Source organism: Caretta caretta, chromosome 2, assembly GCF_965140235.1.
Source record: "Caretta caretta isolate rCarCar2 chromosome 2, rCarCar1.hap1, whole genome shotgun sequence".
Classification (NCBI taxonomy): Eukaryota; Metazoa; Chordata; order Testudines; family Cheloniidae; genus Caretta; species Caretta caretta.
The window spans coordinates 268048575-268065078 of NC_134207.1; the positions used below are offsets into that span (position 1 = coordinate 268048575).

Below are 16504 nucleotides of genomic sequence, written 5' to 3' on the forward strand. Positions count from 1 at the left end.
GGCTGGGGGCGACTGAGGGGAGCTCTGGGCGGTGGGCTGGCTGCCATTGAGGGGAGCTCCAGGGAGAGTGGGGGGGGTGGGATGGGGGTGACTGAGGGGAGCTCCAGGGGGAGCAGGGGGGGGTGGGATGGGGGTGACTGAGGGGAGCTCCAGGGGGAGCAGGGGCACGGGCTGGGAGTGACTGCGGGGAGCTCCGGGGGGAGCGGGAGGGGAGCTCTGGGGGCCGGGCTGGCTGCGACTAAAGGGAGCTTTGGGGAGAGCGAGGGGGCCGGGTGCGGGCGAGGGGAACTGCGGTGGGGAGGGGCGATTGAGGGGCCGTGTCCGGGGGGCGGCGGGCGGCAGAGTCTCTGGGGGGCGGGGAAATACCAACCACCAGGCAGCGTGGGGGCGAGGCGGGAGGCCTGATTACAAGAAACCTCAGTTTTTCCCAGCCTGCACCATCGCCCGACTCGCGATCTGAAAGGCTCTTCCGCAAGGTCGACAGCCGTCTCCACCAATCACAACTCGGTCCTGCCAGCGGCGGGCCAATAGGAATGCCCAGGTCGGAGCAGCCCACCACTGTCGCTGGTAGAGGAGACTCCTGGGGGAAAGTGGAAGAGTCAAGAGGCTGATTGGTTCCTCAGGCCCGTCGATCACCAGTCAGAGGACAACAGCCGGAAGAGGTTGGCCAATCAGAGGAGAGGACGGAAGAATGGTGTCGTCCTGGTAAGACTGAAGCTTAGAGCCGTTACGCATCCTAGCTGGTGTCGATTCTGATTGGTCGTTGTCCTCGCTCCCTACCGTAACCTTCCCTGCTCACGGGGGTGGGTGGTCGTCTCCCATTGGTGGGCACTGGGCGGCGACCAGAGGCGCGCGCAAGGCGGGGCCGTTACAGGCTGCTGCGCGCGCTGAGGGAGGGGAAGGGGGAGGAGGGAGTGGGACGGTGATGAAGGGAGGGACTGAGAGGGGGAAGATGGCTGTCCGGCAGTGGAGGTGAGAGACTCTCAGGGAGCCCCTCTGGAAGGGGGGGGGAAGAGGCTCCGCTTCCCATGATGCCCCGGGGCGGGGTGGGGGGATGCTCCCCAATAAGTCTGTGTGGGCTGCTGGACGGGGTGTTGCCCATCCCCCCCGTTAGAGTGGGGCTGTCTGCTCCCCGACCCCTAACGCACCGGGGCAATGGACTGCGTGTGGTGGGTTGTACATTCCCCACAATGCACTGGGGTGCGGAGTGGGGCTGCTTTCCTCCACTCCCCCCGCAGTGCGTCAGGACAGTGACCTGGGGCTGCCGTCACCCCCGCAGCCTACTGGGTTGATAGATCAGGGCTGCCTAGGCGTAACCCCACAATGAAACAGAGAGGAGGGTTCACTGTTCCCCTCCTCCCCCCATTGACGTGCTGAGGTGGTGGAGCAGGGCTCTCTGCATTTCCCCAGCGCGATGGAATGGTGCTTCTCCTTGACAGAATAGCTGGTGTAGGGCTGCCCGTGTGACCAGAGTGTCGGGAACTTCAGACACTTTCAGGCATGTAGGAATGGTGGAAACGGTCAAGAGATTTATTCCAGGGAAAGGAGATATCCCAGAACCAGTTCTGGGGTGTTTGGGATTAAATTTGCTTGTACTATGCATTCCCAACATTCTCCCTTCTAGAGTCCCTTCTCTTGACATTTCCTTTGCCTTCACACATGCCTTCGTCCCAATTTAAAACGTAGGTACATATCTGATTTGTTGACTACAGTCCCCTGTGCATCAGCATATACTTGAGTTCTTGCAGTCCAACGTGCTTCTTCCATATGTCGATCCTCTGATATTTGCTTCTTCTCCAATGTGCAGCCAAAGTCTCCTTCTCTTCCCGACAAGTATAAAGCTGACATTTCCTCATATGAATTGCTTCTTTTTGGACATTGTACATCATCCTTCTGTTGCTGCCTTCTGTGTAACCCATATGTTATAAATATTTTTTTGCTGCTGAATATGGCAAAATTTTTAGCAAATATCCTGATTGATAGGGTGTTCTTGTGTGTATGCATAATACAGGGGTGTTTAATATATGGGAGATGTACATGGTAGTGTTAAATGTTAAAGAAACATTTTAGTTTGGGGGTGTAAATAGGTACTTGGACTTGCGGAAACTGTATGCCAGTATATGGTTTAAGGAAGAGCAGTATATAATTTAAGAAAGCAGGAGCCTGACTTTTCTCTGTATTTTACAGATATAAACTATGCTGAGGTCCACGTGTCCTGTATTGAAGTCTGGCTCCACAACTACATTTTGCTTCACTGTGAACTTAATCTTTTCCTGTATTATACAACGCTGTATGTTGTTGAGGTGCATATATCTACTGCTCTTAATATTAAAGCAATAGTTGATTATAAACCCTGCAAACTGACCTCTTGGCATCTTATTACTGTTTTAGATTTGTTTCTACTGCTCATTTTACAATGGTTTATTGCTCAGCTTTGAACTGTCAAAATGCTACAAGTGGGGTATATAAGAACAGTACAGTTACTTTCTATGGTTTTCCTTTACATAACAAACCTCTCTTGAAGCAGTGGATTCACAACATGGGTCGGGAAATGGGAACTCCATCAAAACATCAGCGACTATGTTCTAAACATTTTGAGGACAGTTCTTTTGAAATTGATCCTCTAAAAATTAGGAAAAACCGGCGCCTACTGAAAGAAGCAGTTCCCAAAAAATTCATTTTGGGTGAAGACGGAAACTGGCTTGTTGGAACACCTCAAAGTTTCTGTGGTGGAATAAGTAATAAAACTCGAAAACGAATCCGGAATCCTGAACATTTGAAGGTAATTTAAATATTTGATATTCTATTTGTTTCTCTTAAATTAAGAGAGCATAATAAGAGAATACTTGGATGGGAATTCTCCAAGGGAACACCTAGGTGCTGCAGGAAATAAAAATATAAATGATTCAGTAGGTTGCACTTTTCCCTTTGAGTTGCTACTTAATCATTGTGCACCGTGGAGTTAGGAGGCACATTGTTGCTGAGCTCTTGTGAATACAGACAATATTATGGTGCTTCTCTCTTGATCCTGTTTCAGCTTGTGCAATTACATTCTGCCCAAGTAAAAATTTCTGTTTGGCATTTCAGTTGGATACTATACTCTTCTTTACTTCCTGCTCCAAAATGAATCCCAATCCTGCAAACCTGTACTCGTATGAGTGAGTAGTCCTTACTCATGTGAATAATCTCATTTGATTTGGGATGACTTGATTGTAGTATAGAGCTTATACTGTGTATGTTTGTTGGATGTAGTATTGTTGTAGCTCTGTTGGTCCCAGGATGTTAGAGAGATAAGAATGGGAGATTATATCTTTTATTGGACCATTTATGAGGGTGAAAGAGGCAAGCTTTTGAGCTACACAGACCTCTTCTTCAGATCTGGGCAGACCTTGTTAGGGACTGTTAAATAGTGTCTAAGTTTCAGTTCAATTCAGTATCTTGTACATCAGTTTTGGTTGGTGATCCTGTTTAGAACCAGATATTACAAATCATCATCTGAGTAGTGCTTACTCATGGAATAGTTTTCTAATGTAAAAGTGAATACTCATATGACTACAGATTTGTAGAACTGGATCCATAGGTTGTACAATTGATAAAATTTGTGAAACACTTAGATACCCATTTGAATGAAAGGCAATACATAAAGGCAGAGTGTTCACTCCTAATATTACCAAATGGATACAAGCCACGTGGGAACAATAATACTGATCAGGCAAGTATTGATACAACTTTACATGTAGTTCGTGTCCTTTAATATTAAAATTAATTGGGTGGAGAGCTACAGGCTAGATGTGAAATTGGCAGTCTTGGATGTATTTGCACTAGCTTTTCATTGAAGTTTTGTTTTATTTTCAAAATTTTATGTTTATAACTGTAGGAGCAAAAATACTGGCAAACGTCATCAGAGATTGTTTAATCTTTGCGGAGGTTGTGGGCATTACACAAGATTCAAGGCCAAAAGAAGGACTTCCTATCTGGGAAATGAAAGAGGAAGTGGATTTAAGAAACTGCAGCTATAATACTGCACTCAACTCTGGTCACCTCAAATCAGAAAGATCTAGATGAGTTGGAAGGAACTGAAAAAAGGAGCAACAAATTAGATTAAAGTGTTGGAGGGTTTAATTTATAAGGAAAGATCTTTTTAAAAATTTATCTTTAAAATATGTATTGGTGAAGGAGTGATACAACAGTCTGCCAGTATTTGGAAGGTATAAATGCTAAAGAGAGAGCAATAACTCAGTTTGGTGCAAGACAGTATGCTCGTTTACAATCCCTTTCTTCTAGCTAAAGGAAAATTTAAGTTGATCACCAGGAAAAAGAAATCCTGGTAGTGAGATCTATTGAACTGTGGAGTTGCCTCATAGCTTGAGTCATTTAAAGTACATTGGACAAAGAAAGCACTGAAGAATGTGCTGAAGAGAACAACTGCACTGAGTTTCAGAGATTGGCCAAGATGACTTTGATAGTCTTTACTTCTACCTTTTTGATTCTGTTGCTTGGGAAGTCATGATTCAGTGAAGAGCTACGGAATACCACCTTGAAACGATTATACTGACTTTGAGAGCAACATAGCAGTATAAATATCTAATTCCTCTTTGTAAAGGTGATATACAGTAGCTGTCAGATATAGAGTGCCATCAGAAACACCCGGCAAATGACTGCATATGTAATATTCTAAGTAAGGCCCTTGTCAGGATGTAATTGTATGCAATACTTTTTATTTCAGGTCCCAGGGACATTTGATAATGTTGCAGCTCCTGACGGGAAGAATTTAGAAGAGTGGCAAAAGGAGCTTTACAAAAAAGTGATAAAGGACAATTATGAATCTTTAATCTCACTGGGTAAAGGTCAGTTTTCACTCATTCTCTGGAAGTTGTGAAATGTGTACAGTTCTTGGGCTGGCTCCGGTCTGTTTTCTCAAATCCTTTGATTGCTGGTGGATCAGTTCTTAGATGCTCCAAAACCTTTGTGATAGAAGATCAACTCCATACGTCCTTTTCTGTAAAAGAAGATTGATAGACACAGTCATGTTTCTAATACCTCTATATCCACCACTTTCCTGCTGTGAATAATGCTTATACACTATTCAGTTGTGTATGTTGAAGCCACATGCACAGATGCTACTTTCCATGTGTGATGTGGATGAAGCACTCCTTCAGTAAAGGATATTTCAAGAATAAAGTATTTAAGTAATTTGTGATTATATCATTTCTTAATCTATATGCCAACTCTAAAACAAGAAAAAATGGCAATGGGAAAGATGTCTGTTCTCTTCCTCTTGAAGGGGATCTGGACTTTCAGCTGACTTATAAACTGCCAAGTGGTTTAGTACATATGGTGTGATTGGGATTCTCCCTGAATTTCCTGAAGGGAGCAAAACTGATTTCTGAGCAAACATTCTGCCTTTCTGCAGGATCTTTATTCAAGTAATCTGCAGATCCTTTCTGATGTTTTCTAGGATTACTTACATTTAAGCATTTTTTTTTTTTTTTTTTTTTACTTCTAAGATTTTTTTTTAACTCCCTCCACCCTCACCCCAATTAAAGTGTGCCTTTTGGGCACACGCTTTCATCCTTGGCAGTTTTTGCTTAATTTTAGGTGAAAGAATTACATCACAAACCCCATGGATCTTTTAATCATGAAGTTTTAGTGTGAGCTGCTCCTACTCTGATTCCTCCCCACCCCACCTCCCAGTACCTGGTCTGTATACAGTTTTTGTACTGACTTAACTGCTGCTGTGGTGGTGATGGTGGTGGTGTGGGGTTATCTAAGTAGTTAAATTGGTACAACCCTGTGTGTGGTGCTGTTTCAGAAAATTAGGAACACCTGCGGGGAAAAAAATAGCCACTTGTGAAAATTTTGGTTTAAGTGACTTGCTCAGCATCACATAGGAACTCTGTAGCAGAGGCAGGGACAGAATCCAGTTCTCCAGGGCAATATTCAGTGGCATTAACCGTGAGGCTACTCTTTCTTTTCCTGCAATTCTCTGCCTCATTCGCTGCACACCATCCAACTTCTGCAACAAATGAAGCAGGGGTCCTACAGACAACAACCTCTTTCACAACACAACCTTGATCTATTGTCAAAGCACAATCAGTCTTTTAAAAGGAATGGGGCAGGAGTTGTGTGAAAACAGTATATCGTCACATAATTAAAGACTATCATAATGCATATGCACAAGGGGGCTGAATTAAGGTTATAGGTGTCCTTCATGCTAGACTTTGTAACCTTCATGTTCTTTTAATGTAATTTTTTGGATGTAATTTCTTAAGTATTCTTTTAAAAAAAAAAAAATCATCCTGAGGAATAATATTGTCCCTCCCACATGGGTCATCAGCAGAATTAGGATCTTTGGATTCATGCAAACCTCTACCACTTGAGGTAACGGAGTAAGTGGAAGGAGTAGAAGGCTTTTATCATTTGTGAGGGTGTGGCACTAGAAGGGGATGGTGATACACACTTAGCCAGTGGGTTTCACAGGTATTTGCTAGATGGCAAAAGAATATTAAATGGACTGAATTACATGTTCTTTGGTGAGTGTTTTCTAGTGACTACAGAGCTTTCCACCCCTGTGCTCCCTTCTGCTCTTATTCCTTGGCAGACTCCTGCCCCTTCTCCTAGCCTCCTGTGTCTTCTGTCCCATTCCCCCCACCCCAGCTCTGCATCTCTTTTCTCCTCACCTGTCTGCCTTTGAATCAGGCGCTTTCATTCTTCTCCACACTGCCTAGGTGTCAGCAGTAGGAGCATTGAAAGCATAGAAGAGAGAGTCTCCTTGCTCTAGTTTTAGTGTCTGGTGTTATAGTGACCCCCAGCAGGTAGGAGGAGCAATTGCAGGGAAAGTCCTGCTCAGCCCATGCATCCCTGGGATAGAGCATGCTCAGTTGCTCCGTAGGGATGGTGCATGTGCCATCTGTCAGTACATAGGAGTTGTGTGGGGATGGAGAGGAAAATGCTATTTGCAGCTGCAAGGTGTGCAAATAGCAGTGATGTCAGCAAGGGGCAGAATTTAAATTCCAGTCCCTTGGGTTTTCCTGGGGAGGTCAAAGCCACTGTTTTTAAACAGATAGTAATGAAAACCGGGATTTTGACAAAAATAAATAAGTCAATCAAAAGTCTCATAATCTGAACAGACTCAAAAATGGTCACCTTTAACACTGTTACCTCTGCACAATTTACCTACTACCACAGCAATGTAAGCATTAATTTCAGATAATGTGACATTCTTTGAAGTTTAAAAAATCAGTGAATATTAAGAAGATATTATGGGACTTTTTTTATTCTTTGTCCAAACTATTCAGTCTCCAAACATGATATGCAGTCAAGAGAAGAGCTACGTGTCAAGGCTCAGCAGGGCTTGGAGGAAAGAGAAATGTCTATGAATCCTAGCATAGGTGAGTAATGGATTCAGACCTCTCAGAAGAGTAAATGACTTAAAGCTGGCAAGAGAAACCATCATGATGAACACTTCTGTAGTTTTTGTCTTTTCTCATGTATTGCTATTTTATAACAAGACCTTGTCATAAGTTCATTGTAGATATGGGAACCAGTGAACTTTCTGGTCTAAGGCAGATTCTCTCCTTTCATCCATCCAATTTCTAAGTGTTTGGATAACATGTTGTGTTATTACTAGTACTCTTTAATACTAAAAATCACATACTGATATACATATACATAACCCTTTTTAAACAAATGGTATGACACATGCCCTACCTTGCAGAACATGTGGTCTAAGATGAAGCATCTCTTGGTACTTATATGGCCACCATTACTAACATAGTGGTTGAGTGACATGGAAAAATAATTTAGGGTGATCGTGGTGAAGAATTATTAGTAAGGAGCATGAGGTAGGAAGAATTCCATAAGGTGTTTTAACAAAAGGTTTGAAAGCGCCAAGACAGGGTGCTTGGCGAAGAAGAGGGATGATGCCCCAAATGTAGGGGTACTGTAAGGAGCAATGCTAAGAGTCAGAGAAGGGAGCAGTAAGGTGAGAGAACAGGGAGGAGCATGGGAAATACAGAGGGAGTAGGGGGAAAATGAGAGCAGAAATGTTGGAGACAGGATGATCTATGCCTTGAAGGAAAGGGCATATTTCTATTTAATGCAGTAAAAAAGAGGGGCAGGGAGTTAGGTGATTCAGTTTGAGTGAGAGGGAGAAAGATGACGCAGCAGCTTTTTGTATGGAGTAGAGTGGAAGAGATTAGAATCAAGGCAGCCACAGAGAAGGTTACAGAAATCAACAAGTAAGATGGCAAAGGTACGGACAAGGGTTTTGTCAGTAGCAATAGAGAGGCACAGGTAGATTTTGAGGGTATTAAAGTTGTAGAATCATCATTACTGGTGATATTCATGGCTTCTACTAGGGATGGTTTACGAAGTCAAATCTATCTTGTTAAAATGCAGGGAGATAGATTAGATGACATAGCATGGAGTTCTTTCAATCTAAATTACTTAAACTTCTGGAATTGGCAGTTTATGAGAGGCATTTTATATGCAAAAGTTTGAGTGACATACATTATTTACTGGTCCAATAAGTTATCACTTTTCTGTTTTTTGTTTCCCTCCAAGGAGCAATATGACCTACAAGCATTTTGTGCATTATGGATCAGGAATGTTTTATTCTTAGGAGATTTCCTTTTCCCAAACAGATGAAATGAATGTTTGGATTCTTTTTATTCCAGTGGATGATGGGATTGTGATCAAAACTGAAGTGCAGGATAATGAGGAAGCTCCAGAAAATGTGGAACTGCATGGATCGTTTTCAGGAAGATCAGAAGACCTGGTTTTCCAAACTCCTGACAATGGAATAACTTGTGAGAGTAATTGGAGCACAGAAACAGAGCTGAGGAATCTTACTGGAAGCAGAATGGGTAACTCTACTCTTGGGAAAGGAGATTCCAATAAATTCAAAGGTATCCTTTTCTACCAGGAGACACCCACAGGAGAGAGACTATATCTATGTACAGAATGTAAGAAAACCTTTAAATTGAAGATAGGTCTTTTAAAACATAAGCGAATTCATGCAAAAAAGAGTCCGGTATCATCATACATATGTACAGACTGTGGAAAAAGCTTTGGTCGCCATGCAGATCTTATTCGACACCAGAGAACTCACACGGGAGAGAGACCCTATAAATGTACAGAATGCGAGAAAAGCTTTACTGAGAAACCAAGACTTACTAATCACTTACGAACTCACAACATATGCCTGTAACCACTGTGGCAAAAGCTTTATGGGAACTGATTTTCCACTCAGTCATCAACAAATCCATCTGAGAATATGAACCATACATATGTACCAACTGTAGGAAAAGCTTTTGTGTAGAAGACCTTTTATAACACTGAATTGAACTCCAGCATGGGACGGACCAGTCATTTTAGCTCATCTGTTTAAACCGTGAGAAGCAACTGAGTTTATTAGCTATCAAAATGATTCATGAAAGGGGGGAGAACGGACACATAAAAGCGTATTGACTATACCAAAAATTTAATTCAAAAAAGCATATTCTAGAACACCAACTAACCTATACTAGAGAGAGACTGTATCATTGCAGAAAGCGTGGGAGAAGTTTGACGTGAGGAACCTTTGACACATCAGAGAATTTACGGAACAGAGCAAGATCATTCACAGAATTTTAGATAGAAATTAGAGCTTCAAAGAGCCTTAGATCAGTTTAAGAGATTGGCCTTCTTGATGTAAAAATAGGAAATAAATGGGAAAGTCCATTAAGCACACGCAAATGATAGTGGTGCCAGCAGTGCATGTTAGTATGGCCAAAGACAAAATGTAGTTCAAACTTCCACAATTCAGAGTAATTTATAGCACACGAGATGCAGGCTTCATTTTTGAGCTCCTGGAAGAGAAAACAGAAATGGATAATGTTCTCCTTTCTGTCGCTTCTGTGCAACATGAAAGATGAGAGGCAGAACTGATGTGGGATTATTCTTCTCTCTAAACCAAAAGCAGCACTGGCTCCAATTTAAGAGGAAATGTCAGCAGATGGAGATAGGGGGAAAAAATAGTGGTGTCTTCTGCTTAAAAACATAATCAAACACAGGTCAGAAAATCTTACCAAACCTGTGCATCTTGTTGAAAGCCTTGCTTAAAGGTGGCCTGCAAAGGATTAAAAAACACCTGTTTTTTGTGCCGTTTTTTTAAACCTTATGATGTGGACTTTCTTGCTGGGGGGGAGGGCGGCGAAGTGGATGTTAAAATAAATCCTCCAAATTCTGTGGGATGTTGATTTTAACATTGCCCAATTGTGCCTACATATGAGCAGTTAGGGAGAACTAAAGAGGGGGAAAAAGAGTAAAATTTTATATTGTATGATCATCTGTTACAATGAAGAGTGCTATGTTGTAGTATACATAACATTTGTTTTCAATGAATGATGCCTGATGATCGACTGGAAAATCCAGTCAAAAAGGGGACCTGACAGTGTCCAGTCAGATCTACTGATGGACACCCAAAGTCCCATCACAGAGGTCAGGGAGGTGCCTGGTCACTAATCTGTGCCAGCTCCTACTCAGCTGCCGCCTTCTCCTACCTGTGTTGGGCAGCTGCAGCTCCCAGCCCTGCCTTTGCAGACGTGTACCTCCTGACCAGGGCAGAGAGGGGAAAAGCAGTGAGCCACTGAGGTGGGGCCTTGGGGGAAGAGGTGGGCCAGGGGTGGGGTCTTGAGGGCAGGGGCAGGGTTGTTCCAGCTGGAGTGTCCAGTTTTTAAATACAAAGTTGGCAACCCTACTGGTAACTGAACTGATGGGGAGGTTCGCCAAGGTTGTTGTTATTCTAATTGCTCTAACTTAATCTTATTTTTCCTCTATTAAATGTTTGTATTATTAACTAGCAGGTAAGCAGTTAAAAGAATTAATTTTGCAAGATGCACATTGAATAGAGCAAAAGGTGGTCCACGGACTGCTTGGTGGTGGGTATGCAGAGAGTTGTCTGGTCTCATGTTGCTGACTTCTCCTTCCAACTGCTAAATCGCATGAGAGACAACTAAACCTACATTAAATGCTTTCCAATTATTACTTTCCCAAATAAGCAGTTCCTGGAGAATGATATGCGCTCCTAAATAGGGATTCTCTGCAACCACGAATGTGTGGGCATTTGATCCCCTAAATGATCTCTGCATTAAAATGTGATTCAAACCATGAAATGGTTCGAGAACCCCCTGAAATAGAGGGCTGAATCTGGCACTCTAGTTACACTCCTGCAATTGGTGGCTCAGGTGCAACCCAGAGCAGAATCTGGTCAAACAACTCTGTAGAATGTTTCCCCCTCTTGATCAACAAGTACAACAGCAAAAGTAGTTTCCTCCCTTGGGAAGGATCCATGTGGTAGCAATAGCTCAGTTCCAGAGGTCTTATTGAGCAAATATTGATGATAGGTAGAAGATAAATGCAGAACTTCCAACATCACAAGTAAACAATAGCTACTGAGGATGCAAAACGTTATCAACTTGTGGAGCATGACCCTCATGCTCCACAAGTGCTATGCAGAATAATAGTAGGACCTAGCATGTATATATAGGCTTGGCAGAATTTGATTTTTTAAATATACTTTTAGCAGATGAGTGTATTTTAAGCATTTGAAATTTTTTTAATTGATTTACATTGTCACTCGTGAAAATATAGGTTTTAAGCATTTTTTGTTTATCAGTTTGAATTTTCACAGTTGTAGGAAACTGGGGGATCAGACAGTTATTTAAAGATGGTAGACATTGAGATGCAAAAAGTTAAAGCTTTATAAACCATTAAACACAAATTTTCAACATCACATGTCAAAATATCCTTAAATCAACAAATCCTACCTGTTTTTATTATTCATTCTCTAGTCCATTTGTAACAAGCCTTATTCAGAAGTCTGTCACTGGATTTAACTTTAATAAGTTCTCAATCCACATTTTTCTTACTTTGCCTATCTGTAAACAGCAGTTATTATTGATGGAAATATTTTTTGTTGATTTGTGCTTACATGTGGTGAAATTGACATTTTCTGACATTTATTGATAAAAGTCCAATCTTTCCAAGCCTTGTCATATAGCACTTTATATGTTCAAATGGTAATCAAATAAAACATTAAGCAGAAAACATTGAATACTGAAGAGGCTTTGCAATAAAATTAGATTCTCCCACAGAATAGAGTGAAAGCTGGTAGGCAATAGGGGTGAGCTACTGTTGAATGCAATGGGAATTAATAGCTAGAGGAATCATGAATTTTGGAGAGGTATAGAAATGTGGCATTCTGTTTTATTTTTTGACCAACAGCTCAAAAACTGGAAAGGAGACCAAGAACCAGACCCCTTTTTTGTTGAAATGGATTGTTTTTCCTTAGTTGGAAATGAGACCCGTAAAAGAATCTGGAATCATGAGCCTTTGTATCTGTCACGTTGTGAAAATTGCACTTGCACATAGAATCATAGAATCATAGAATATAAGGGTTGGAAGGGACCCCAGAAGGTCATCTAGTCCAACCCCCTGCTCGAAGCAGGACCAATTCCCAGTTAAATCATCCCAGCCAGGGCTTTGTCAAGCCTGACCTTAAAAACCTCTAAGGAAGGAGATTCTACCACCTCCCTAGGTAACGCATTCCAGTGTTTCACCACCCTCTTAGTGAAAAAGTTTTTCCTAATATCCAATCTAAACCTCCCCCACTGCAGCTTGAGACCATTACTCCTCGTTCTGTCATCTGCTACCATTGAGAACAGTCTAGAGCCATCCTCTTTGGAACCCCCTTTCAGGTAGTTGAAAGCAGCTATCAAATCCCCCCTCATTCTTCTTTTCTGCAGGCTAAACAATCCCAGCTCCCTCAGCCTCTCCTCATAAGTCATGTGTTCCAGACCCCTAATCATTTTTGTTGCCCTTCGCTGGACTCTCTCCAATTTATCCACATCCTTCTTGAAGTGTGGGGCCCAAAACTGGACACAGTACTCCAGATGAGGCCTCACCAATGTCGAATAGAGGGGAACGATCACGTCCCTCGATCTGCTTGCTATGCCCCTACTTATACATCCCAAAATGCCATTGGCCTTCTTGGCAACAAGGGCACACTGCTGACTCATATCCAGCTTCTCGTCCACTGTCACCCCTAGGTCCTTTTCCGCAGAACTGCTGCCTAGCCATTCGGTCCCTAGTCTGTAGCTGTGCATTGGGTTCTTCCGTCCTAAGTGCAGGACCCTGCACTTATCCTTATTGAACCTCATCAGATTTCTTTTGGCCCAATCCTCCAATTTGTCTAGGTCCTTCTGTATCCTATCCCTCCTCCCAGTTTAGTATCATCCGCAAATTTGCTGAGAGTGCAATCCACACCATCCTCCAGATCATTTATGAAGATATTGAACAAAACCGGCCCCAGGACCGACCCTTGGGGCACTCCACTTGATACCGGCTGCCAGCTAGACATGGAGCCATTGATAACTACCCGTTGAGCCCGACAATCTAGCCAGCTTTCTACCCACCTTGTAGTGCATTCATCCAGCCCATACTTCCTTAACTTGCTGACAAGAATACTGTGGGAGACCGTGTCAAAAGCTTTGCTAAAGTCAAGAAACAATACATCCACTGCTTTCCCTTCATCCACAGAACCAGTAATCTCACCATAGAAGGCGATTAGATTAGTCAGGCATGACCTTCCCTTGGTGAATCCATGCTGGCTGTTCCTGATCACTTTCCTCTCATGCAAGTGCTTCAGGATTGATTCTTTGAGGACCTGCTCCATGATTTTTCCAGGGACTGAAGTGAGGCTGACTGGCCTGTAGTTCCCAGGATCCTCCTTCTTCCCTTTTTTAAAGATTGGCACTACATTAGCCTTTTTCCAGTCATCCGGGACTTCCCCGGTTCGCCACGAGTTTTCAAAGATAATGGCCAATGGCTCTGCAATCACAGCCGCCAGTTCCTTCAGCACTCTCGGATGCAACTCGTCCGGCCCCATGGACTTGTGCACATCCAGCTTTTCTAAATAGTCCCTAACCACCTCTATCTCCACAGAGGGCTGTCCATCTCTTCCCCATTTTGTGATGCCCAGCGTAGCAGTCTGGGAGCTAACCTTGTTAGTGAAAACAGAGGCAAAAAAAGCATTGGCAGAAGCACGTTGATAGGGTGTGTAAATGACACAATATGTGCTTTCCCCAATCTGGGACTGAGCACGTTTGCAAAAAGAGAAGTACTCCCCTTCTTAAGAGTCTTCTGCTCAGTGTTTAACTGAATTGGTATTATATCCTGCTAAAAAACAGTCTGCTGTGCTAGTCAAGTGCAGTATCTTTATGTGTGATAAAGAAAGTGCAAAGACTTCATTGAACCCAAAATAAAGTGAAAAAGAAAACATGGCTCTTCAGCAGGCCATTTGGAGCTAACGAGATAAGTTTTATGTTTTGTTTCCAAAGATATAGGGTCTGTTCCTGATTCCATTGAAGTCAATAGGAGTCTTAGACCCATAGTGGATAAGTGAATAGTTTGTATGTGAATTTAACCTCCTCCCCCCAAAGCAATAAATGTTATACTGTGTAAAATGAACAGGTATTTTTCATATTTTATTAGTGGTCGGCATAAATCTGAAGTATGTTTTCAGGATCTGTGTTGATAGACTAGGGTTGCTTTTAGCAGAGATTCAAGGAACAAACATTTAAATAAGAGGTTAACTGAACTCAGAAAAGATACCTTCAGAAATAGCGGTAGTAGTAAAGACGACTAGCCTCGCATGAAAAATACCTGTTCATTTTACACAGTATAACATTAATTGCTTTGGGCGGGGGAGGTTAAATTCACATACAAACTATTCACTTATCCATGTGAATTTAACCTCCCCCGCCCAAAGCAATTAATGTTATACTGTGTAAAATGAACAGGTATTTTTCATGCGAGGCTAGTCGTCTTTACTACTACCGCTATTTCTGAAGGTATCTTTTCTGAGTTCAGTTAACCTCTTATTTAAATGTTTGTTCCTTGAATCTCTGCTAAAAGCAACCCTAGTCTATCAACACAGATCCTGAAAACATACTTCAGATTTATGCCGACCACTAATAAAATATGAAAAATACCTGTTCATTTTACACAGTATAACATTTATTGCTTTGGGGGGAGGAGGTTAAATTCACATACAAACTATTCACTTATCCACTATGGGTCCAGTCTTGCTCCCATTTACGCCATATTTGCAGCTCACAAAAGCTTATGCTCAAATAAATTTGTTAGTCTCTAAGGTGCCACAAGTACTCCTTTTCTTTTTGCGGATACAGACTAACACGGCTGCTATTCTGAAACCTATATTTGAAGCTAGTTTGCTATTACGATTCAATAAAGATTTTTTTAAAAAAGTGATTGCCTTCAAATGACAAGTTACAGCATGAGCAAAACATCTGTGAGCACAACACAATAAGCAATTGTCCTAGTCCAAGGGGACGTTTTAGAATATATTATAGTAGATCTGAACTCTATCAGAGAAGTACAGGGAAGATGCCAAATATAGTAACTGTCTTATCCCGCTTTTGTTAGATGGCCCCTGTCAAGGTTCGTTCCCCACTCTGAACTCTAGGGTACAGATTTGGGGACCTGCATGAAAGACCCCCTAAAGGTTATTCTTACCAGCTTAGGTTAAAAACTTCCTCAAGGTACAAACTTTCCCTTGTCCTTGAACCCTATGCTGCCACCACCAAGCATGTTAAACAAAGAACAGGGAAAGAGCCCACTTGGAGATGTCTTCCCCTCAAAATATCCCCCCAAGCCCTACACCCCCTTTCCTGGGGAAGGCTTGATAAAAATCCTCACCAATTTGTACAGGTGACCACAGACCCAAAGCCTTGGATCTTAAGAACAATGAAAAAGCAATCAGGTTCTTAAAGGAAGACTTTTAATTAAAGAAAAAGTAAAAGAATCACCTCTGTAAAATCAGGATGGTAAATACCTTACAGGGTAATCAGATTCAAAACATAGAGAATCCCTCTAGGCAAAAGCTTAAGTTACAAAAAAACACAAAAACAGGAATATACATTCCATTCAGCACAGCTATTTTACCAGAGCTAGATTACTTACTAACTTTTTACAGGAGTTCTGAGCTGCAGTCCTGATCTATTCCTGGCAAAAGCATCACACAGACAGACAGACCCTTTGTTCCACCCCCCTGCAGCTTTGAAAGTATCTTGTCTCCTCATTGGTCATTTTGGTCAGGTGCCAGCGAGGTTATCTTAGCTTCTTAACCCTTTACAGGTGAAAAGGTTTTGCCTCTGGCCTGGAGGCATTTTATAGTTCTGTATACAGAAAGGTGGTTACCCTTCCCTTTATATTTATGACATGTCCCCCTCCCCCTAATCACAGATAGGGTGAAACACCGGCTGTGATTTCTTCCTGGAGCTCTAGGAGAAAACAGAGTCAATAAGACACATGCACCTCTACATATACTACCAAATGTATAAAGACTAACAATATTTTCCACATCTCAAGGACGATTTTAACCAGTTGATTCTGGGAAACTTTCACGGGAGAGTGCATCAGCCACTTTGTTAGAAGCTCC

General features: G+C 42.3%; 1 protein-coding gene and 1 long non-coding RNA gene across 5 annotated transcripts; one reads left to right on the forward strand and one right to left on the reverse strand.

The window, feature by feature from the left end:
* Positions 1-602: 602 nt before the first annotated feature.
* LOC125633009 (zinc finger protein 212-like) lies at positions 603-10157 on the forward strand. 4 transcript variants are annotated; one of them, XM_048842114.2, is made up of 5 exons: positions 603-705; positions 2188-2782; positions 4727-4847; positions 7299-7391; positions 8679-10157. In XM_048842114.2, exons 2-5 carry the CDS (start codon positions 2417-2419, stop codon positions 9209-9211), a joined length of 1113 nt encoding a protein of 370 aa, XP_048698071.1. In that variant the 5' UTR covers positions 603-705; positions 2188-2416; the 3' UTR covers positions 9212-10157. The 4 variants fall into 4 exon arrangements, 3 of the variants coding, with proteins under 3 accessions (XP_048698071.1, XP_074980803.1, XP_048698072.1); XM_075124702.1 differs by lacking the exon at positions 603-705 and adding an exon at positions 780-803; XR_012666665.1 differs by lacking the exon at positions 603-705 and adding an exon at positions 921-972 and having other exon boundaries at positions 8566-10157.
* On the reverse strand, positions 4702-16091 carry LOC142070722 (uncharacterized). Its single transcript, XR_012666673.1, has 2 exons — positions 16027-16091; positions 4702-4999 (listed from the first exon to the last, which is right to left on the reverse strand). It is a non-coding gene; the product is annotated as an uncharacterized LOC142070722 (long non-coding RNA).
* Positions 16092-16504: the final 413 nt, after the last annotated feature.

Excerpts from the sequence above, each read along its gene's own strand:
- LOC125633009 (XM_048842114.2), top strand. The coding sequence starts at position 2,417 with ATGGTTTATTGCTCAGCTTTGAACTGTCAAAATGCTACAAGTGGGGTA. Across the intron at positions 4,848-7,298 it reads TTTAATCTCACTGGGTAAAG|TCTCCAAACATGATATGCAG; the intron begins GTCAGTTTTCAC and ends CAAACTATTCAG. Across the intron at positions 7,392-8,678 it reads GTCTATGAATCCTAGCATAG|TGGATGATGGGATTGTGATC; the intron begins GTGAGTAATGGA and ends TTTTTATTCCAG.